At 36.9% G+C, this 25,713-nt stretch overlaps 1 protein-coding gene across 1 annotated transcript in view; it reads right to left on the bottom strand.

Annotated features, from left to right (window-relative positions):
• Positions 1–25,310, bottom strand: part of SLC26A7 (solute carrier family 26 member 7) — a 55,705-nt gene extending 30,395 nt beyond the window's left edge. Inside the window, exons 1-6 of the mRNA XM_065752809.1 lie at positions 25,035–25,310; positions 12,721–12,831; positions 9,933–10,105; positions 6,274–6,438; positions 1,728–1,880; positions 230–312 (exon numbers count right to left, since the gene is read on the bottom strand). Of these exons, the coding sequence (XP_065608881.1) occupies positions 230–312; positions 1,728–1,880; positions 6,274–6,438; positions 9,933–10,105; positions 12,721–12,831; positions 25,035–25,224 (875 nt within the window). The 5' untranslated portion in view covers positions 25,225–25,310. The remainder of the gene's footprint in view (positions 1–229; positions 313–1,727; positions 1,881–6,273; positions 6,439–9,932; positions 10,106–12,720; positions 12,832–25,034) is intronic.
• Between the last annotated feature and the right edge of the window lie 403 nt (positions 25,311–25,713).

Here is a 25,713-nt window from a genome sequence, read left to right on the forward strand (position 1 = left end):
GACACCTACCTGTGCAACCTGGGCTAGGGAGCTGCTTTGGCAGGGGGGTTAGACTAGGTGATCCCTTCCAGCCCCTACAATTCTGTGATTCTGTGGTTCTGTGAAGGTCAGGAATGAAAATGATACATTTTGCCATTTCTTATTCCAAAAAAACTACTTTGACCTCCTCACAACCTATTCACAGAACTAAACATACTGAGAAGCCAGAAACTAATAAAAACCACATTACCCTTGAGGAATATGCCCCACAACTTCTAGCCCGTAGATGTATTCCATATCAGCATAGCAGCAGGCAATGGATGTAGCAATTATCTATTTGATTCAATACAGAAATATACATTTTATTTCTATTGCTTTCAGGTTCTCACATAATCCTTGTTACCACCATAGCTAAGAATATGACAGTGTTCATGCATTTGTCTTTACACTAATCCAGTAAGACAGGGAAGTATTGTAAATAACATTATAGTAAATATGGAAGTGAGGCAAAAGAAATGATCTGTACACTATAACAGTTTTAGAAAGTATGTCTGAGGAAGGACTATGATAGAGGAGTTGCTCTATGAGTTGCTCTATATGATGCTCTGTGTTAATAAAATCAATCTGAGAAGCCTCTTGCCAGTTGTCATTAAACTGCCCCTGTGCAACACGTGCCTCAAACCACTGCCATTCATGCCAGCAGTTTAAAGTAATTCAAAACAGAGGTGCACCTGAGTGTGTGATTCAGCTGATGCTCTCTGAGCACATCTAATCCCAAGCGGTATTATTGACTTCAGCACAGAACCCAGCAGATCTTGTTACCTCTCGTATTTATGTTTCAGCAGGTATAAACCTTGCTGAGGGAGTGGAAAGTTTGGCCCTGAGGACATTCAAGATAATTTCCCATACATTTGTGGGCTGACCACAGAAATCCCAGAACAGGAACACGCCGTAGTCCATCATCCTTGGTTAGTTGTGTTTTATCCAGTATTATTTAATGGGTAATTCAGAAACAGATCACAGAGCAGAGATCAGAATCTCATTTTCCAGCATTTTGTACATGGGTTCTTTTGTGAACAATTTTTTTTTTTTCAACAACAACAACAAAGTAATAGTGACGATCCACTCTGAAATAAGTCTGTCCTTCTTTTTGTTGTTGTTGTTTTCTTAAATACACTTTTGCTGGTATGAAGCAAACAGAAACTTCTGTCCTAGAGCTGGTCATTTGACCACTCCTTACCACTTAAAGTACAGCTTTACAGTACAATAGAGAATTTCAATTTAACCTATGCTATAGGAAAGGAAAACTGTAAATAAACTTACAAAAAGCAATAACTTAGGTGTTAAACTTTGCTGCAGATGAATAATATGCAGTATCTAAGACAGAGATATTCAGCACAGTATTTGCCTGGAGTTACCTTGCCTGGAGTTATATCAGTTACTTTTACTTTTCTACATTAAACTTCTTATACTTTAACATTCTAGACCTCATGCTCTTGAAATTATGCAAAAAAAAAAAAAAAAAGTAAAAATATTATAAAAATCGGGAACATATGTCACTTCTTTCTTAATTATTTAGCCAAACTCTTTCCTGTTCTTGCACTTAATATACAGCCATGAAAATTACTTATTCATTTAATAAGTGGCAGGGGTGAGTAACTGTAGAGAAGATAAAAAACTTCAGGAATTTAGTTCAACCACTGAAAACTCTATTAAGCAAAAAGTCTGATATTTGGCTTTATACTTACCAAAACTAGATCAATTGGAAGAACAATTTTAATGTTGCTTTGAAATTTCTCATTCAATTCTTTAACAAGAACAAGCACCACAATGCTGAGCAAGGAGAGAAGTAAAGCCTCTAGTTGAACTGATCTGATATTCTCGAATACGTAGGCATAAATCTGCAGTGATCGAGATGAACAACAGATAATTTTCACAAATCACAAAATTTGTAATTCCAGGACACGTGCTACAGTATTTTCTACACTTTAAATGCCTGAATTACCTGGGAGAGCTGTATCAGCACTCCAAGAGCTGTGCTACCTGACACGCTGACATTCACCTAACGTTTTCAAAGGAAAAGATTACCAACATAACATTGCTAAATGCTGTGAACATTTGAAAATTCAAAAAAGAAATGCAGTGACTATTTATATATAAGAATTTGTACATTTCAACTGGTTATAGAAGCAAGAAAATTCCAGTAAATCTGATATATATACCTTTTCCTTCTCTATTTTCATTAAATCTAGAAAACTACATTGCAAACTGCACGCACAACACAGGGAAGGCTGAGCTAGATCTAAGAGAAAGCAGTAAGAAAAATGCATTAATTCTTAATGGTCAAAGATAAAACAAGTAGACTTTTAATTTTTTTTTTTTCAAATAAGCCCTGTCAGCATTAAACACAAAATACATAGCTAATTTAATTTGCTTAGTAATACTGAAATCTAATGCAGGGTAAATAAATATAATTTTAATGAAAGATTACTAAGAAACGTGTGGAAGCTTTTAGAACATCTTTCTTTCTTTACAAATTAAACTAAAAAGAAGATTCCTTTTTGTTTGTTTGTTTAATATCTAGCCCAAGCGTGTAGAGCTTTCACAGAATCTCAGAATCCCACAGGAGCTGCAGTGTTGAGGACCTCTGGGTCCATTTGCTTTCCTCCAGACTTCAGACACCTCTCCTTTTTGCCATCATCAAGCGAAGATAATATAATAATGTCCTCACAATGTCATATGCCAGCTTCCTCAGTACTCCCAGCAGGGACAATGGACTTATAAATGTCCAGTTTTCTTAAATAATGATTCTGATCTGATTCTGTTCCACCAAGGTTACATATTCCATGCTCCAGTCATTCTGCCTGCCATCAGAGACATGGGATTTTTGAAAGCCAGTTACTGGTAAAGACTGAGGCAAAGAATACATTCATTAACTTGGCCTTTTCACTGTCTCTGGTAATAAGGTCTCCCTTTTCACTCAACATAGGGACCACGTTTTCCATAGTCTTCTTTTTGTCACTGATATACTTGTGTATCAGCCATTCTTGGTGTCTTGACTTCCCTGGCCAGATTCAATTCCATCTGGGCTTTAACCTTTCCCACTTGATCCCTGACTGCTCAGGCTATGTCTCTGTACTCCACCAAGTAAGTGTCCTTGCTTCTATCCTCCATAGGCTTTCTTTTTGTGTTCAAGTGTGGCCAGGATCTTCTTGTACATCCATGCAAGCATTCTGCCATTTTTGCCTGACCTATTTGTTAGGATGCATAACTCTTGTAAAGCTTTGTCACACCTTTATCACACTGCCACAAACATTTTATTTGAACAGCTATATTCTTTGATGTTTCTCTCTAAATCCTACCCTTCAATATGTACTCTACATCAGCCAATAAAAAATCAATACTTGAGCTGACAACAAACAGTTGTATCCCCAAAGGATGGCATTTCTGAAAAAATATCAGGAATATCAGTGTCTGTAATACACTGAAACAAGTCTGGCAGTAATATGTATAAATATTACATCAACTACCACATCAGACTCCAGAGCTACCACTGACTATTCCCTGGTAATCATTCCCTGAAGCCCTAGAAACGCACTTCATGATGATATCAGCAAAGCAAGCAGAGCTTTACACAGACCACTCACTGTTTCTACAGAGGAAAAACCTGCATGTGGTTAATGTGTACTAAAGCCATCAATCTACACTCAGCAGTTCAGATTTCATGCTGTCCATTAGATTTCTGTACTCATCTAACATAGAAGTGTAAATGCTAAATATAAGCACCTAAAACTCAAGTTGCAATTGTAATCTGATTCAGAAGAAATATTTGCAGATGTTTTCACAACAAAAATCACTATGAATTCCATAGTTTACGTATTCAGATACACATTTTAACTACACACATACTGAAATAATTTAGAACCTGTAGTAGAATTCAGTTATATATTGCAGTGTACAAAATAATCTTTCATCGTTATATAATTGATAAAATTTTTACAATACAGTAATACATTTATTTGATTGTTTCTTGTTTATATTTTTATTTCTACTTTCATACAAAGAAATACACCTGAAGTGATGTGGAAATATGAGGAATTTCAGCAAACTTGATGTAAAATTGAAATTAAGTAAAAAAAAGCAACTTTCTAACTTTGTTCACATGTATATATGTACAGACATATTGTCTCTGTTCTCATGGGAAATTAACTGCTTTGAATTCCACCCTATTTTCACATAATTTCAAATCACAATAATGTATGTTGTCACGGTTTATATCCTAGAAGAAATGTGCATTGTGATAGATTAATGAAATCCTGAGCTCTTTTTTTTTAAACTGTATACATGAAAATCCAAAATATTAGCTTTAGAAATGAGTATGGAAACTGAAGCAATAAATAAATAAATCAACAAATCAGTTTAAATGCCTGGCTCCTTTTGAGAATAGGTGACCTTGTTGCATTTTGAGAAATGTTTCTTTTATATATATATTTAAAATATATTTATATTTTTATATACATATATATATATATTAAATAAATACAACACACTGCATGGGAAAGTAATGCAGGCAGCTACTGTGAACAGGACCAGGGATGAATAGAAAAAAAAAAAAAAAAAAAAGGAGTAAGAGAAGAAAGGAAAAAGACTGGTAGTGGGATAGTGTGAACATGAAGACTTTCTCAGCCAACTCGCAGCACGACCACAAGGATTTTGCAACCAACTTGCAAGATAACCACAAAAGACCCAATTTTGCAAAGTAGGCTTCTTACATTGCAGGAGTTCACTTTGTAGTGCTACATTCCATAGAAACTTGTGGAAGGATAAAGGACAAATACATATATGACTTTCTGTTTTCAGATACTAAGTAAAACTTAATGATATTTTTCTGGTTGTCCCTTGTGAGAATCAGATTTCACATGCAGCTTTCTCTCACCATTTTCCTTCTCACCTTCATCCAGCCATTCCCATTTGTAAAATCTCCACTGACTCTGCAATGTGCAGCTCAGTTGCAGTATTACAAACTACACACAGGGAAAACGAAATGTAATAAATTACATAAGCTATGTGTAAACAGAAAAATCCCATAGGCTTGATGCAGGTGTAATATATTCATTCTCCATACACAAAGCTCATTTTTACATTTTTAATTGTGATCTCACTCGCTGTAAAAGAACATATTTCCATGGCTTGCTCTACTTTCAACCCTCCTGTTACACTTTATTAAACATCCTTATGCTTGCTTGCTCAATCCAAAGGCTGCCTGAGACAAAACAATGGGCTTTGTGAGTGGGAGGTGGTTTGATGAAGGAAAACAAAAAGTAAGCGAAAACCCAGTCCCTGGTTTCATAAATTTGGAGTAAAGAACATTTTGAGAGACAGTTCACTGCTGGGGTCTGAAATACTGGAGTTTCTTGAAGCAATCCACAAGTTGAAACAGATTCCAGAAACATTCTGAAGTATATGTATGGTAAAAATGTTCCTTTTAAATGTGGAGACTGTCTAAGTTGTTATTATTTTAAATTCTACAGAGGGGCTTTTGGTTATTCATTTGTTTTTACACAATTCTACAGAGCAATTGAAAACCTTAAAAAAAACATATCAAGATTTTCTAATCTGGAAAGTGTTCAAGGAGGGTTGATTTCAAAAATGAAGTAAAAGGCAAAGAACTTTTTTCATATACATTAAAATATACAAGGGATAAGGGAATAGATTTCTTTCAAAGAATTTGAATTACCTCATTTATGATATCATCAACACACCAACATGGAAATATTTCCTTCTATCACTGCTGTTCTTTATTATTGCTCATAATGTGTGTTTTGATTTTTTCCTGGCTGTTGTACTTAAAATTATCAATTCTACAAGATGCTAATATGCCCATATGTAAGTATAGTCTCCTTGGAAACACTATTAAAAAACAAACAAACAAAAGAAAAAACAATGCCTGCTTACAATATACATTAGGAAGTATTTATGAAAAAGCTTTTAAATAATTAACAAATATTTTAGTAGATGGGGAATCTCACAGTGCTCAGGCTAATGAAGAGAGTTATTGATGCTGTGATGCACAATATATTGAAAACTTGGTTTCTGTATCCTTTCAAAATAAGACCCAGTCTTCCTAATCTATTTCTACAAAAAGAAGTAGCAAAATGAATATTTTGGTATTACATCAGTTCTTTCACATGCATACATCACAAATCCTACACACACATATAATTATTTTAAAAAGCATCGTTACTTTAGAATGCATCAGCTAATGAAATAACCCATCTCTTTTACTGGACTCACATGAAAAAATCCTAGTGGTCCTGATACATATGGCATTTTCATTCCCAGTAGGTACTTCACTTGTGAAGTGACAACATGTGTTGCAGCTCCTGTGGTCATTGCACTGATCACTGGTTCTGTTAACAAGAAGGTGGCACGGCCCAGCTGTAGCATGAACATCACTACCTGGAGAGCAAGAGTACGTTCATTAGCAAAGGTGATAACATGCAGCTTCCAGGTGACAAAGCAGTGAGATGATTTCCTTTCAGTAATGTGAAAGGTAAACAAGGATTGAAAGCAAAAGTCCTTTGAAGGATGAACACAGCTTACAACTGAACCACCTGCACCATTTCATTCACATCACTGGTTTACCAGACTCTGACATTAAAGTTAGTAATGAAAGCAGACTTGAAGAAACTGTTTTCATACACTGCTTATTATCGTGGTCAAATATGTGGGAAAAGCAAATATTGTAAAGTATTATTTTAATAAGGGTGGTGCTAAGACTGATTCCTATTCCACTGATATTTGACAGTCCACCTAGTCAATACCTGTTTGTTGAAATTATGATTCCCAAGATCAGTAATGTCAATAGCTACCAAAGGTATAAGGTTCTGAAACTACAGAGATATGAACTTTTTGCCAAACTCAGCATAATTCTGTAGAGATCTACCCTGTCCCAAGCCACTGCCACCCTGGTATCCCCAACCCACAGCTTCTCCACTCCTGTGGCAGATCCTAAGCTTCCTGGTATCACACTGGCCCCACACATATACAGATTTCAAATATGTGTATGGTCAGTCAAAATACTTTGAGTAGAAGTATTAAAACTGAAAGTGGAAATGGGAGAAAGATAATGCAAAAGGAACTTTTTCTTGCAGCCATCTTTACTGCTCCGTAATTTGAACTTGATAACTACAAGAAGGTCAGGATTTAGCCAGAGAGAAATGAGTAGCTGCAAAAACATAAACCCCTCTATGTTCATTAATTCAAGTCTTTTTAGCTCTTGTCCATTTTCAGTACTTACTTCCCATGACAACGAACTCAGTTTATTATTGTTGAAATTCCACTTTCATTGTGTAGCCAATGTAACTTTAGGGACAGTAAAAAAATTTTATCACATAACAGGCAATTTGGAAATGACTAATCGAAAAATTTCTGTCCAAAGTAATTGAGTATGATAATGTGTTTTGCTGCAGGAACTCACTTTTGGAGAACAAACTTTAAAACTGTCAAAACTCCATGTTCTGGAAGGTGCTGGGGTGATTTTTAAGCACTACTCACAATAAGACATGGTGGTACTCTTTCAGATCATTTGGTTCCTGGGCTAAGAAAATGAGGTCAAACACAGGGAATGTGCTTAGAGTGCTTAGCCAGGCTACTGGAAAAACACTATCAAATCCCTTTTCTGGCCAAGTAGGTTCTTGTATCAATGTATTCTTTCTAAGATGGAATCAGCTGATTTGGAGAGAGAAACTTCATCCTTTGTGAGAAAAATGCCCAAGGTATGGAATAGTCACAGCATTGGGCTTGTTTTTGTTGTTGTTGTTGCTGTTGTTTTTGTTTTTTTTTTTGTGTGCGTGTGTGTGTGTTAAAACACTGTATTTTGGTATAAAGAAACAGATTTATGCGCAGACACAAAAAACAAGGTCTACTCCTTTACCAGATAAGTATCATCCCAAATGCATTGATAATTTGATTATTTTTTGCAATTCAGGATGTCTTCAGTGGAAGGCTGTTGCCCCAAAATACATCATATTCTCATCCCAGCATGCCATATTTTATTCCAAGCTTTCATTAACTTCTAGTTCAGTCTGATGAGAAGAAGCATGTCACTGCTGCAACTCTCAATTACAGCAAGATTTGCCCTGTCTCCTTTTGCAGTAAGTACAGCAACTGCTAGCCAGAAGACTGGAATCAAGGTAAGAACATGGACCTAATATGATGGCAATTAATCACAACCTTGATCCAGACTTCCACCTGAATATCACTGATGAGTATTGTCTGCGATATGGGAAATAAGTATTGTAATCTTTTCTCTGTGTCCTAGGCAGATGCTCTGATCATTTCACTTGTGTGAAGCATTAGTGGCAGCACAAGCACCAGCTTTATTAGCAGGACTGCAATAAATGTAGTGTTTCTGACCTTGGAGAGGAGCCCACACACTTGGCTTAGCTCCTTGCCATACACACTTTGAGGACTCATACCGAGGATTTTCTACTTCTTGTTGCAGTCCAGCTTGAACAGGGCAGAGGCTGAGATAAGTCATCTGGGACAGTTTAAGGCATATGAAAAGGCAGTACTTTTCAGAATGAAAGAGAAAATGGAAGTGGATTTACACACCTAATGGGATTCTGCTTAGAACAATTTTCTGCACTGGATTTTGAACTTAGATCAAATGCAGTCAACAGCTTCCTGCTGTAGGCATTTTGGCCTCTAACACAAGCAGGGATGATGTAAGAGATTTTCAGGCTCTGAGCACAGCACTCCCAAGTGTGTATGCTCAAAGCACTTTTTTCTGTTACAAGCACTCTGCACATTATGCAGTGCTATGATACACTCACTGGCACAAGCAGACATATACAGAAGCCAAGCACAAAAACAAACCCACAGAACCCCAGGACGGCTGAACCTGGCCCCCTGGGCCATCTGGCCCAACATCTGTTACAGCAGGGGCAACCAGAGCTGGGAGCCCAGGCCCATGGCCAGGTGGCATCTGAAGGTCTCCAAGGAGGAGACCCCACAGCTTCTTGGCAACCTGTGTGATGTGATCAGAACTGGGACTACTCTGGGTTTTCCCTTATGTTGCATATTTAAGTGAGCAGTAAAAGAATTAAAACAGCAACAACAGCAGAAATGAACACGCTTCTTGATACTTCATACAAAATAGTGTAAGTATATGCCCCAGTTCCTGTGCGAAACCACTGGACATGACAGTTTTGGGGTCTTTAGCTCATCCTTTATGTGCTGGTGGACCCAAAGCACCAAGCATGGGGATCCATGTTTCTTTCACAAGAATGGGTACCAGGAGATGTTGCAATGTGAAGGGCTGAAACATTTCTTCTATTTAAATATTTACAAGGAAAGAAGGAAGCCTTCTTTGAAGACCTAAGCAATGGGTAAAGGAACTCAAGTGTTTGTGGTCAGAATAGGAAAAGAGAGAAAATTTTAAAAGATCTCTGACTATTTGTATAAGCTTAGGAGAATAATTTGAAGACATCTGTTTTACTAAGTTATTGTGCTTTAACAATGGCTGTATGAACTCTAAAGGGAATTTGAAGACATTCTTCCTAATTTTTTTAATTATTGAATTCTGTTTAGCATTTCTCTTCAAGACAAAAAGCCTCAGGAATATGTCAGTGCTTACCAGAGAGCTGATTCATGCTTTGTTTCTGAAGAAGAAAACTGAGTGCCAACAGTGACTGAACATTATATAAGACCTAAATGAATGTGGTTTTACTTCATACTGCAACACTCTATGAGCATGTACACAGACAGGTAATTACTTCTCAACCAAGAACCAACAGACTCTTAAAACACACACATTTCATCATTCACAAATATTAGACCAGACGCAGGGTCAGTTTTTCTAAGAAAAGTGAAAAAAATACATTACAGAAGTGATAGCTGTCACAAATGCTGAGCAACAGCAGCACAGAGAAAATGTGTTCACTGCCTACCTGAATGATCCCTCCCAGAAATGAAACTGCTGCTGCAACTCCAATTCTTTGCATTTCAAACTCTGATAGGCCCAAGATTCCTGAATTATTGTTTGCAGTGAAATTAGTGCCAATGGAAGGAACAAGACGTTCAACTGCATTGGCAGATATTAAGGAAGTTAAGGCAAAAGTTCCTATTAAAAAAAAAAAAGCCACAGATTAGCTACCAATGATTCTATATCCATACTAATCACTAATGATCTCTTTTTAGAAACTTTACCATTTTGAGTGAAAGTATCACTTTATGGACTCTTAAGAATTTTAAGGTACTTTTAATGTAACTTTCTTCACATAAAATACCATTTATACATTCAAATTGAAAGTATTTGTGTCTATATTAATGCATAGTCATGTGGACACATTATCAGAAGAGACTGTAACAGAAAAATAAATCACAACGATTTCAAGTTAACACAAATGCTTTTGGGTCACCACGTGTGATGAAATATTTTTTCCTGAGAGTCACAAATGTTCACCATTCAAATTTCTAGGATAATTAAATCATGATATGTACATAGTACCTAGCCCAATCTAATTTGCTGATGAGTGTGTCCAAGAACTAAATAAGTAATCTCACTCAAATAAACGGAGGCTGGCAAAGAAATAAAAATTTTCTCAGAGAGGTAAGGCAAGTTGAATGAAACATGGATAAAGAAGGATGATAATTCAATATTTAAAAGGACAAATATATCATGGAGAGCTCTAGGAGTCTAACAAATGCCCTACTATGTCAGATCAATGGTCCACCTAACCTAACAGTCTCCTTCCAGCTGCAGCAGTCAGAGGCATTACTCAGGCAAGGCACACAAGCATGGCCGTTATTCCCTTCATAATCCCCATCATCCTGTAGCTGTTGCACTAGGGATGATAGCAAGTATTTCAGATTTTGTTTATGGACTAGCATTCATGAATTTTTTGAATCTCTGTTTGAACATGGTAGTATTTTCTGCCTCTGCAGTGTCCTCTGGGAGCAGGTTCCAGAAGTTTAGCATCTGCTGTGGTATATCCTTTAGTCTATACTTTCTTCTAAAGTGATCTCTTATTGGTTTCAATGAGTTTCATCCTTACTTCTACTGTAGCAAGATGTGGTGAGTATAGTTCTACCCTCACCCTGGGTATACCCCTATCTAGCAAACTTCCCAGCACAATTCTTTGGGCACCCAGAAGGGACTCCTCCATCCTGAAAAATGACCACTGAGTCCTGTCTTATGTTTCTTATCCTATAACTAGCTAATCATTAATAAAAGAACTTTATCACAAGGGCAACTTAGTTTCTTTAACAACTTATGCTGTGCAACCTTATCAGTAACTGTTTGACCATTCTGATATCTTATATTCCTTATATTTCCTTTTGACATTTGCTTACTGACACTTCCATAGAACTCTGAGTTTAGTGATGGGATTTGCCCATACAAAGTCGCACTAACACCTTTCAAACAGGCGTTGATTCCACATAACTTTCAATGATCTTATGGTTCTACTGTAGTCTGTTAAAATAAGGGTGCAATTCAAGTTTGTGGTTACCAAGATTCCCTCCTGAGCCTTTTTGACAAATTAAATCAGAGTGGTAACTCAGAATCCTGTGACCTTGTCACAGAATGCACCAGTTACACTTTCATCAGAAAGCTGTCCCACCAGTTCCTTTCCTAGCCTTCTGGTTTTGCTGTTCTTCCAGAACTTCCAGTCATCCACTTGATTTTCCTCTCCATGGAATGCTTCCAATTCCTCTTTTCGGACTTCTGATGTTCCTACATACATCTGACCTACCGCTTCTCATGTCTTTCCTGCTCACTTCATTTAGACAATATTTTAAGCACTAAATTCTTCCCTATGACAGAAATATTAATTTTCTGATGAGGCATAAACGGGACTTTTGGAGGATCACAATTTTTTTATTGACATGGCATATATTACCTAAGTTTATAATACTTTTAAAAAATTGCATTTTGAAGCAAAATTCAGGATATTTATAGGTATTTATTTTTCAGACTGTTCCTTCTTTTTTAAAATCCACTCTCTTCTTTTTATATTTTTATCCAATAAGATTGAACTTGAGAACAGTTTATGTAAGACTCTATAATTTATATTATCACAACAGAAGCTGCCTTCAGACAATTATCAAAGATCAATTATAAAAAGTAGTCAAGAAAAAGATGTAGGGATTTCTTATTCAAGTGACTAATCTTCACACTGACATAACTGACTCCACTAACATCATTCTTGCTGCCTATATATGTAACAGAACACCATTAATCTTACAGAAATTGCTGTTAGAAAAAATATCAACAGTAGACACAGGAAATTTTACAGCAATTGTGGACAGAGCCTTTTCCATTGTTGTTTGCATATATATTCTTTGTTGAGCTCTTTATTAAAATCTTATCATGAGTAGATTCTAACTGATTAAGACTGTAAATTCTTAAAATCTACATAATAATAATAAAATCTTACAAATCTGAAAGAAAAAAAAAGATTTTACAAGATTTTGAATTTTTACAAATCCAAAAGTCCTTATTAAACTACATTTACAAAAGAAGTGTAAATACAATATTAAGTTACAATGACAGAAATAACTCCAGTGTTTACTTAATGGGCTTTTTGAAGTACTTAAGCTAGGAAAAAAATTGTTGTAAAAGGAAGCACAAAAACAATTTCTTTTTTGTTTTTAGAAAATACTTCTTACACTGATAAAACTTTTTTTTTTCCAGTTTCTTATTTCTGAAAATGTTTTGAGCAGAAAGACACTTACCTGTTGCAACATGGCGTCCCATTCCAAATAAGGCATAAATAATGACAGGGAAGAAAGAACCATATAAGCCAAAAACTGGATGGACTGAAGAGAGAGCAGCAAAGGCCAATCCTATGGAAAATTAAATGGGATTACCTCCATGCATAAAGATAAAATAATTCTGCTTTCATTTTTTTTAGTGAGGAAATGTCTATGGTTTTAATAAAGGTGGGGAAAAACAAACAAACAAACAAACAAACTTTCATTTACAAAAATCTAGAGTATAACCCAACTACTTTACAGTGAGAATCAGAAAAAAAATGAGAAAGGTTGTTCATCTACAGCCAGTCAAATTCCTCACACTTTCTGCTAAGTGTTGATCACCAGTGGAAACAGATAGGTCACATATAGCACCTGTGTCATCAGCTATTGTTTCCACACTGTCTCCATCAACCATTTCAGACTTCTTTAATAGACAGTTCTCACACAGGCAGTGCCATTTGACCTTCCCCCAGCCAACAAGCTTGTGAGTCTGCCAGAGCTCCAGGCAGTCAAATGGTTATTTTGCACAAACAGTTCAAAAACTATAAATTTTGGTTTGGATGAAGACCCTTCAGTTGGCTTTCTTCTAATTTCTTAAAGAAAAAGAAATAAGAGATAAAAAATTCCACAGTTCATTCCATTCAAGTGCCTGGGTTTTTTTAATCCTTCAATTGTTAACAGTAGATAAAAAAATAAAGTATTTTAATAATATTTTAAAACATATTTTAATAATACGGAGGCTGTCAAAGAGTATCTTTGCTTATAGGTTTTCAGTGGCAATGTAGAGAACATTTTAATTCAAGACCTCCTCTCTTGAATTTGAATTTGAATCTATGACAAAGAGCTATGGTGGGAGGAGCAACGAAATGCTAAAAGTCCAGGAATGTCCAGGTGTCTGTAAACCAGACCCAGCAGTTCATCTGTTCTCACTAAGACATTGTGAGGAGAGGAGGAGAGGGGAGAGCAGGAAATACTATAAAACAAAAAAATTGGATGCCTTCTTTCAAGCACAGACTGTTGCTATTCTGCCTTATAGTTAACACAGCTACTCATCAGTTTCTTCAGCACACAGTTACCATGAACCAGGAAGATCTTTGAAATTACAGTTCTATGCTTATGATCAGGAGACTGATAGATGTAAAAAACAATTCTGACCCAAGAGCAACAGAAAAGGGTGTGCCTAAGGAGGATAAAAAAGCACAGAAGAGAACTGTATGACCCTGTGCTAGCAAAAATGAGTATAGAAAAAATGAGAAACTGAAAAAAAAGAATGAGACTTTTAAGGCCTGTTCAACACTGAATACCTCTTCCATTACAAATATTTTGCTAATAAAAATGAAAACGAACAAAAACTTTGTAACTACTTACATAATACTCACATAAAATTTCAAGAAAATAATACAAAACTGTTTTCCACTCCAAAAAGGAACCAAGCAAACAAAACTTGTATAACTTCAGCCATATTTGTATGATAATAATATAAGTGAAGTGAAATGACATCTCTGTTTGAACAACCATAAGAGAAATCTACAAGATTCACTACTGAATGCACAGTCAGTAGCATATTTATCAGCTATATTGGGAAGAGATCAACAAATGCTGGTCAATTGGAAAAATTTTCATTTTCAAATCCAAAAATTTCTAAATCACACAACACGAAACAGTTGCATCACTCCTAGAGAAGTCACCTCTGCTAGTTCTTTTACATGCTTTCTGCCTCACTAGGAATCAGTAACAACTTTGAAAGACATGATTTAAAATATTGTCTTTTTTTTTTTTGTAGAAATCACATTACATTCATATAATTTTTAAGTTTGCAATTAAGCTGTGCTAATTTTGGACCTTGAAGTTTTTCTGTATGAATTATACATGGTTCACTTTTAACAGGTTTTCACTACAAGAAAATCATTCAAGAGAAGGTTAGCTTTGGAGATGTATAAAACAAAACTGGAGGTTAAAGAAATATACAACAGGCTAAGTGAAAGTACTTTAAGAATAGGGATCATAGCTCTTTTACTATTCAATATTTCCATTTCACACAGGCTTAAGAGCAGCATACATTGTTTTTTCATCTCAGTGTTTACAAAGAAAACAAAGGTTCAGCTACAGCAAAATACTGCCACCACCTAGCTGTAAAAGTCAATTCCTTCCCCTGACATGTGTTTGCTTTGTTTTTATGTTTTCTAAAACATTCTGAATCAGAAACATTTGACAATTATGGACGGAATGCATTTGATCTAGCATAAACTGTACAAGCTGTGTGTAGAATATGAGAAGCAACACTGTCCTAGATCACAAACATAAGAACACTGCCAGCATCTCAGTTCAGCTCTCTGAACAACGCTGAGAGAGTTGAGACACAAACACTTACCACCATGTTTTGTGAAACTCTGCAAAAGGTGCTACCCTGCCTAGCAAGTGCCAGTATCCACAAAGGAATTTTGCTTTGCTCACAGTCTAACTGCTGAGAAATACAGCTTGCCTGTAGGCAGATGATCTGAGTACAAATCTGGCCACTATTTTTTTCCTGCACACTCTTTCTGCATTAAGTTTCTAGAAGTGGTGGCTTATTGTCTTCGAGGTGAAGTCACTGCAATCAAGACAGAGATAAAATTGCAGCTCTGATTCCAATTTTGGCTCTGCTTGTTGGCTTTATTTCCTGTTACTGAAGCACATCAATTTTGTGTAAGAGTAGAGGGACATCGTAAAACAGAATTAGTAAAGACGTCAGGCTTTCTGATTAGACATGTAGTGTTCTAAAATTTCAAATACATTTTCAAAATATAAGCAGTCATATATTTCAGAGCACTTCATTAATTTTCATATTTAAACTTGCTACAATGCAAGTTCTTCAGTGCAACTCTTAATGCACTACATGATGTTATGATGTGGAATACCAATGCCAAAAAATCATAAACCCATGACAAAAACCTACCACAAATCATTCAGAGACCACAGACTACTGAGTTAGCAATCACTCATTTTTTTTTAAAGGACGTTTCAGTGCAGTGCATTCCCAAGCAACAGACCTTCAGCCCACTGGGAATTAAGCATCTTAGTTATATTAATCATACAGTACCGAAATGCAGCTCTCCTTATCTGTCATCTGAGAATTACATCGAAGGTATGTTTCAGAAAGAACAGTTCTACTCTGTTATCGTGCACATCTCCAGACACTGACTCTTGTATCTTTCTGATGAAAAGGTAGGATATCCAAGTACCATAGTAGTAGAAAAAAGACTAGTGTGACTCAGTTATGAATTCTCTATTCAAGATACCTTGATGTTTCTATACACAACAAAGTTCTGATATATCCAAAAATAGTCAGAACGAAAATCTAGTATTTTCTTCTTTCTAATAGAGCACCTGAGAGAAAAGGAAAAAAAAAGGGGGGGAAAGAGAAAGGGACAGGGAAAAAATGATCTTCGACAGATGAGCAGAGAATAAAGGTTTAGCCCTACTGAGGATGAATTTGACATAATACCCGAACATCACAGAGACTTCTTAAATTACTGTACAGAGAATTCTTCAAACGTTGGTCAGCCATGATACATGAAGAACATGACTATCTCCAAAATAAAATGAAATAAGTATTCTAAAAGAGTATTACAGGGAGATAGCTCTGGATCTAACTAAGTAGAGAACTAACAGAGAACCAAACTAGGAGGTAGCCTTTTGAGAAGTATCAGCACTATGGAGGAAGAAAGGCCAACCACAACTGAAGAGACAAAACTTAACAGAGATTAACCAGACTATGAAATCCGTGAAAAAAAAAAAAAAAAAGACACTTCCTTGGACAAATTGGTGGTCAAGGACCTCAGTACTATGTTTTCTTGAACTCTCAGATCTAGAAGTTTAGAGGTGAAGTCATTTGTTTCTCTTCCTCCATGGAGTCAACACTCCGTCTTTGTCAGCCTCTGTCCATGGTGCTCAGGCTGGAATGGCACAGCTCCACAGCTCATATAGCCTCATAAGTGGACCTTGTATGGTAGGCTTTAGAGGTTTCACAGGTCATTTAGAAGCTGAATTCACATTTCTAGCATTCTTTTAGATCGATCTACATTAACACATGTAATCTGAACAGTCTTAGTGGACATTAGAAATGAAAACATTGCATGCACAGCAACATCAGTTCCTTACTACTTTGCTGGAAATCTGTATAAATATGAAACACTGTCCTCCATTTACTTACTAGCATGTTACATTTCATTATCAGCTTACATCATCATTTTTATATGGGAGAACTATAACAGTGTTCAGATGGAGACTTTCTTCCACAAATTATTTATGAACTACATGGATTCTCCAATGCATTCTCTAGGAAACCTTTTCTGCCTCTGTTGCCAAATGTGCTTATTCAATTTCATCTATACATGCTATTTATATGCCAGATGTATATTTGCAAGACAGATCTGCTTCTTAATAAAATGATTAGCTCCAGTTAGTCTGCTCAGAGTATATTTACATTTACATTTATGGTCAGAACCTGAGAGGGGGGCGGGGGGGGGGGGGACAAAAAAACCCACAAAAACCAAAACAACAGCAATAATAAAATAAAAAAAAACAGCAACCAACACCCTGAGAAAATGCAGCTAGGCTTCCTCCATGGAAAGCTAAAAAACATTTTTGGCATCATGCCTTCCAAAACACTGGGCAGCAATAATTTTGGAATGCATGAAGGCAGAATAGTCCATTTTTTTTAACAACAAGCTCTCCAGCCAGTGTTGAAGAATTAGTTGTTCAGCACTTAATCCAACTCAAGATTAAATTAACTTTAATTAAAAAGTACAAATGATGCCAATCCTCAGTGAGTTTTTATTGGACTTGAAGAATGAAAACTTTGGCAGGAATAACAATACTGATTTCATCAGATGCCATCTATATATTTCACTTTTAGAAGAAACATGCCTCAAAGTCCCTCCACACCCCCTCACACCCCAAATATCACAGCCCATTTAAACCAAATTGAGCCAAAGCATTTCTTTCTCATGATAGGTCATAAGAAAGCCAGCTACCGTATAGCAGTACATACAAATTCTGTATGAATGATATCAGTATGCTAGCTGACTACAGAATATATGTATTTAAAACATTTGATAAAAAAGAAAGTCCAAATCTTATAACCACGTACTTCCAGATGGATAACTTTTGGGTATATGTAGTATACACAGATGGGTATAACTTTATTTCAAAACAAATATCATAATGTTTATGAATTCAGCCAAATATCAAGAACATAGCAAGATAAAGAGCAAGTAAGAAATATTGTGTGAGTGCATTTTGTTCATTTTTTACTTATTTTAGAAAACCACTTGATTTATTAATAGATATATCTCAATTTAAGAATTCCTTTTTTTTTTTTTTTTTGTTTTGTTTTGTTTTGTTTTTGTAGCAGCACGTATTGTAAGGCACCAAACTTGTGAAATCTCCTGGTACACTGTGTTCTGATTCTTGTAACTGGCAAATATGTAATTTGCTGCATCTATGAATGAAATTATGTGATAAAGATATACATCATACCCTGATATTTCAATCGGCTGTTTTTAGATTTAAAGTCTAAACATATTCATGTTATTTTATAGTCATTTATGTGCTGAAGTTGTCTTTAAATGTCTCTCAACTCTTGTACTTACCCATCTGATGAGGAACATAATCATCCACTTATCAGCTTTCAACTGATATGTATAAGCCACTTCAGTCTTTTCTGAAATACAATCTTTATTTTTCTGATCCTCCTCCTAACCTTTTTTTTACAGAAGTTTGAAGTTACCTTCCATGAACATAAGCAACCGGAATTACAGATTTCAGAAAAAAATGTATCAGGTCATCACCTTCCTTTCAGCTTTTGATCTCCCTAATACTTTTTTTTTTTTTTTTTTCATAGAATCATAGAATGGTCTGGGTTGAAAATGACCACAAAGATCATCTAGTTTCAACCTCCCTGCCATGGGCAGGGTTGCCAACCACTAGACCAGGCTGCCCAGAGTCACATCCAGCCTTGCCTTGAATGCCTCCAGGGATGGGGCATCCACAACCTCTCTGGGCAACCTGTTCCAATGCATTACCACCCTCTGAGTGAAAAACTTCCTCCTAACATCTAACCTAGATCTCCCTTGTCTTAGTTCAAAACCATTCCCCCTTGTCCTATCAACCCATGTAAGCAATTATTCCTCCTTATGTTGATATGCTCCCTACAAGGACTGGAATGCCACAGTGAGGCCTCCCCAGAGGCTTCACTTCTCCAAGCTAAACAAGCCCAGTTCTGTCAACCTTTCCTCACAGGAGAGGTGCTCCAGCCCTCTGATCACTTTAGTGGCCCTCCTCTGGACCTGTTCCAACGGCTCTTGAGTTATTCTTGTGCTGAGGGCCCCAGGCCCGGATGCAGTACTCCAGATGGGGCCTCACAAAAGCTGAGCAGAAGGGGACAACCACCTCCCTCTTCCTGCTGGCCACCCCTTTTTTAGTGCAGCAGTTGGACTTCCAGGCTGCAAGCCCACACTGATGGATCATGTCTAGCTTCTCATCCACCAGGACCCCCACGTCCTTTGGAGGGATGCTCTCTTGGACTACTTCTTTTCAAATAAGCTAATAATTTTCCAGTAGTTTACAAAAACTACCCCTAATTGTGAGCATCAGAACATTTATCTTTAGATTGTGTAGATCTGAAGCAAAATTTAGAGCCTTACCTGTGAAATGGGTAATAGGACCAATCACTCTCCCGTCCATTACTGTTACACATGCAAATATTTTATTCCCATTAGAGGAAAATACACCTTTATTGCTTGCATTTGGTCCAGTGCAGACTTGTAACTGGGATGCAACACTGCACCTGCTACTATCAAATCACAGAATATTATTCCAAATTTGATGGAATCATTAAGGAGTAAGGCATTTTCAGTTGTTAATAAGAATGCTTAATTTTCACATTATGTCCTAACCAAAGTACTCTGATTTGCACATCTGTGTCCCCTAACTATATAGAGAACTGACGTGTCTAAATAAGTTATATACACTAATATACATATCCAAACAGACCATAACCATGAACTCAGCTGCATGACTGGAGGTAAATTTGCATTGCCTTTTTCTGACAAACTCAGATTAACATTTTTGCACACCGTGGCAGTCAGAGAAGCTTACTGATGGGTTGCAGTATTACCTGCATGGCTTCTAGATGACAGCTTGTGTAGACAGTATACAGAGCAATCAAAACCACAATACAGTACGGTACAAAATTGCACTCCAAAGGCAAAAACTGAGAGTGGTATGTAATTGAATAATTCAAATACTGAAAGAAGCCACAAAGGTATTTGTTTGACAAGATAAGATCAGATAAAGGCTAGGAAAATGGATTAATCAGAGATAGACCAACAGCTTGGTAATGAATAAATGATGCCAGGAAAGATCACCTGTGAAAGGCCTTGAAAGTAAAGATGAATTACTTGCTTAGTGCAATAAAAAGTTATCACAGACTGTGAAAATGAGCTAAGCAGGTGCATTCTGAACAGATATGTATGGGATATAGTACATGTTCAGAAGGCTACAGAAAGTAAGATGACAGGTTTATGAGATTAGCTGCATGAAAAGACTATATCATAATGCATCTTAATATTATCATGCAAGAAAACTCAGGAAGATTCAGATACACTTTGATCAAAGTACACTTTTTGTCCAAGTAGATGAAATCCAGGATATGTGAAAAAAAAATTAAAAAACCCATACAATATTCTGGTGTTAATGTCTCAGGTTAATAGATAAGATACAGGAAAGAAAAATAAGACCTGTCTTAAACTTTTTTTTCAACACGGTTAATTACCCACAATGCCACAGTTATAATGGCTGGGAAAACATCTCACCTGAATTCTGAATCATCTGTGCTTACACCTGAGCCAGTTTCCTGTTAGACTACTCTAATTTAATCAATATAATTTTCTCAGTAACATCAATTAACCTAGCAAAGTAATCTAATTAGCAAAGTAGATGCCTAAATGGCATCTACTAATCTAGTAATCTAATTATCTATCTAGTAATCTAATTAGCAAAGTAGATGCCTAGATGCATCTAATTAGCAAAGTAGATGCCTAAATTCATATGAATGACAGCTGGGTTGAGTTGGCTCTGTCCAGCAGCTAATGTCCCCAGCCTCCTGTTTGCTCCCCTGATGGACAGGGGAGAGAATCAGAAAATCAAAAGAGAGAAAAATTTCAGGACAAGATAAAGACAGTTTGATAATTGATGGAAAGGCAGTACCAAACACATACAAAGTAACATAAAGCCAATTGTTTGCTACCTCCCAGAAGTAGATCGATCACCCTAATTGTCTCTTACCTAAGGAATGCAAGAATAGCTTCCTGACAACTACAGTGCACAACATTTATTTATTATCTACACAATTTCATTTTAGAATCATAGAATCACTCAGGTTGGAAAAGACCTAACAACCCTCTGCTAAATCTTGTCCCTGAGCACCACATCCAAACAGTTTTTAAACATATCCAGGGATGGTGACTCAACCACCTCCCTGGGGAGCCTATTCCAGTGCTTAACAACCCTTTCTGTAAAAAAGTGTTTCCTGATATCCAACCTAAACTTACCCTGGTGCAACTAAAGGCCATTTCCCCATGTCCTGTCACCTGTCACCTGTGAGAAGAGACCAACGCTGCTCTCGCTGTAAACACCTCTCAGATACTGGAAGAGAGCAATAAGGTCTCCCCTCAGCCTCTTTTTCCCCAGACCAAGCAGCCCCAGTTCCTTCAGTCTCTCCTCGTAGGACATATTCTCCAGGCCCTTCACAGCCTTGTTGCCTTTCTTTGGACCTGCTCCAGCACCTCACTGTTCTTTCTGTATCGAGATGCCCAAAACTGAACATAGTACTCAAGGTGGGGCCTCACCAGTGCTGAGTACAGGAGTTACAGGGGCAGGATTACTTCCCTACTTCTTGCTCACCGCACCCTTCCTGATACAGTCCAGGATGCCACTGGTCTTCCTGTCCACCTGGGAACACTGCTAGCTCATATTCAGCCATCTGTCCATCAGTGCACTGAGGTCCCTTTCTGTCAAGCAGCTTTCCAGACACTCCTCTCCAAGCCTGTAGGGTTGCCTGGAGTTGTTGTGACCAAAATGCAGGACCTGACACTTGGCCCTTTTGAAACTCATAGTAACTTGTGAACAATCTACATGGAGACAGTAATTACAAACAGTGTGTATGGAAGAGGAACAATGAACAAAACAGAAAGAAAACTCCTCCTATTTTAAAATCATGTTGATGGAGTGTTAATGAGGTTTAAAAGGGAAAATAAGAGCTAGTTTGAGAAGCAAATGGAGGATTTATGTATTAATTTACAGACTTGTTTTTCTAGTCTATCAAAAATAGACTGTTCAGAAACACAGACATATTAGTAATTACCAAATCATGAAAACTCAAATTTCTTAACAATCTGTGAAAGTACACAGCAAGCATCAAGATGGGGAGACAATGTTAATTATAGATTCTCAGGTTACTTTTCAGCCTTAGGTACCAGGGTAAGAATAATGATTCTGTATTTGAAAAATGAAATGTTGAGAAGTGTGTTATTAAATTATAGTTCTGTGCTCTTAAACTAATGAAGCCTAGTTTCTTTTATCGGTTGACTGGCTTTGCAGTCTGAGACAGTGAAAGCTTCAGCTGAATCTTTTCGGCAACAAGGGCATTTAAAGTTTCCATTATCACTTTTTGAAACTCACAGGGTCTATTTTCACTTTCCTTATAATTTATAGAAACATAATTAACTTAGAAACCTCTTTCTCTTCTGTTGAATTAGTGAAAAGACCCTAACATTAAAGAATACGCATAACTACTGTACAAGTATTGCTTCAGTAGGTAAATAGAAGAGTTTGGCTCTGAATTCTGGGGCCCATTAATTAAGATTAAGTTGGTATTTTTAGCAGGCAATAAAACAACTACAGGAACATGTAGAGAAGGACTGCTTGTTTTCAGCAATGATGTGGTGTGAGCCCTCATTCTTCTGAAATGCCAAGCAGCACATCATGGTAATCCCATTATTTTCCTTCCCATCTTTCTACCTTCCTCTGACTTGCCTCCCCTAGTTCAGAATTGGATCTGTTGGGTATATGGAATGTTATTAATCAGTGCATTCTGACCACTTGGATGAACATGACTTAGTTATGATTTGATCAAGCCTCAGTAGAGGTAGAAAGGCAGCTTCAGAAGATCCACTTTTTGCAGAGATGGTTTACTTGGTAATGATTGTATTTTAATTTGATAGAGAATTTGACTGGAGAGACTATGCATAACACCTTGTGCCTGGTAAAGGTCTGCACATAGAAGTACAGACAACTAAATATTCAGGTAGCATGCCTTTCTTGTACATTGTTCCTAGTCTCTGCCCCACAGGACATAGTTTCTAGCACAGGACTAGTTTCTTGTGTGCCACAATGAAACATATGTAATCTCAAATAAAGCAGGATTTGAGTTTAAGTAATTTAATTTTCAAGTATCTGATTTGAAGATACATTTCTGGGTTTAAGACAAATGTCACACTTAGATACCAAGATTTTTGACCATGAAAACCACTAAATGGGAGGCAGTAGCTCTATAAATGCTGTTCAAAGTGAAAAGTGTCAAAACAACAGCTATTCTGAACAAATCTATACATTACCCCTTTAAAACATTGGATGATGGTAATTGAAAGCCTTTACAGCACCAGGAAAAGAGTTAATGCAGCAAGTTCTAGAGAAGTAAGTTGTGTTCAAGTTACACCACAAACACGATAAAGTGTTCTGGAATCTAGCTCTCCTCCTTTTCCACAACCTAAAATCCTTCTGAAACCTGAAGAAGCAGTGTGGAGAAAGATAGGAAAAAAGACCATAGGATGAAAAAAATTCAATACACTCATTTTGAAAAAGTGTAAGATTATTTCTAAATTTCATAAAATTAACATAGAAAGCAATAATTTCTGCCTTCATACCTTCATTAGATCTTCTCAAATGTATCTGTCACATTATTTTTTAGTACAAGACTCAAACAAGAAAGTTCTATCTAAAACTACTAGCATCAGAGTATTGCTGTTCATTCATTTTTGATAAATTTCAACATACTGTTTTAAAAGTTTTAATTACAATTACAGTAAAGGCACATACTAGTGAAACTGGATACTTTACAGTGTTATAGTATTAAGGTTCTTAAAGTTCAAGCATGCCAATGCAGATGTTACTAATTACCATGGAAGTACAAATACTTACACAAGCCTGTTTTCAACTGCAGCATAATTCAATTAAAGTAGTGCTTATAATTTAACAACATAAATGATAGTTAAGCATAGCCAATATGGGGAACTGTTAAGAAATAACTTATATAAATATAGTTTACATAAGGGAAGGAACTGAAATTTATCTGAGGCAGAGAAGAAGCTGGGATATCTGAGATAATTATAAAATATTGCCTGAAGTAGTGACACTACAAAAGACACATTGAAAACAGACTAAAGCATTTATTTTCTAGTAGCAGCTTCTTTGGAGTCAGATTGCTGGGACTTTTGTTTTCTGCATGAGTTTTGTTTCTAGTAGTTTTTCCTTTTCCTTTTTTATTTTTTTTATTTTTTATGTTTGTGATGCCAAATAGAGTCTAGCTCCACCTCATTTTGTACGGCTGCTTGACAAGAGACGTGATAGGTAATGTAATACAGCACTAAATCAACACAGAAGCAGAAATATGCAAGCTGTATATGCACACTCTCCGTGGTTCATATGTCTGACAGAAGTGCCCTTTTAGTACAGAACACTGTTACCTTTTACTGCTGTGCACTGGGCTTCCACAGTGATTAATCCTGAACAGATTTTCTTAAAATGCAGACAACATGTAGATATATTACAATGCAATTACCATGTAAATACATTTTATTTTTCACGTGAAATAGGGAAATGTGGTCGCATAATTGATAAAATCTTGTATGTAATAATATGCTGTGTGAATAGAGTTAATGCTTTCTTATTTCCTGTATTAAGCTTAAAAATTTGTCATAGGGATGGGATATAGAGTAAGCTTTGGTTTGCAGAAATCTATTCAAATGACACCATGTATTTCCATCCACATTTGCACTTCTATTGTATACACAAAAGAGTTAAGAATTTTTCTAGTATTTTTATTTAATCCAATCTAATTTTGATAGATAAATATACAAGTTGTCTTGACCAAAGTTTTAAGATACTACAAACATCAGGAGGGTGTAAAAGAAAACCAAACAAATCCAGCAGGAGCGGATTTCAAGATATGAGTCTCAGATGTGTAACTGTACCTTGAGTCACCTGCTGGATGGCCAGCATCATCCCAGATACCGCATCAGGAACCAGATTTTCCTTCCAATTGTAGACAGGTACCCACTCCAAGATGGGCAGCCGCCTCACGCACCACTCCTTGATATCTTCACGGCGAACAGCCCGGATCTTCCCCCACACTGCACTCCTTTTCCTCTTTGCCCCCGCCATCACTGACACCCCCAGAAGAAGCCCCTTGCGCAGAAGAACAGGCAGCTGAGAAATCGCCCTGATCTGGGTCGTTCTTCAGGTTTCTTCTGAGAATTTGTGGTTCCAAGACTACAGGAAAAAAATATAAAAAAAAACAACACAGAAGCACTTGCATTTTCTGCAGCTGTGCTCTCACTACGCTCAATAAAAGCACTTACAAAATGCCATAATCATACAAACAGCCACGTAAAGCGCTTAGAGCAAAGCTCACATTTTCAGCTCGTCTCCTCTCCTGTCAGTTTCTGGCTCTCCCCCGTCACCTCCTGCTTTATATTCGGGCAGTGCTGTGCTTTTGGCCTCGGTCCAGAGGGAACGTGAGGCACTGCGGGGCGAGCACTTGCCGGGGGCTGTGTGGAGCTGGGAGAGGTGCCGGACCTGAGGACATCTCAGGGCCTCTTCAGGGTCACAGCAGAGCCAGTGGTGCACTGAGGACAGGCTCTGGGCTTAGCT

The sequence above is a fragment of the Cyrtonyx montezumae genome, unplaced genomic scaffold (assembly GCF_038088225.1).
Source record: "Cyrtonyx montezumae isolate F1298 unplaced genomic scaffold, pur_monq_1.0 scaffold_8, whole genome shotgun sequence".
Lineage (NCBI taxonomy): Eukaryota > Metazoa > Chordata > Aves > Galliformes > Odontophoridae > Cyrtonyx > Cyrtonyx montezumae.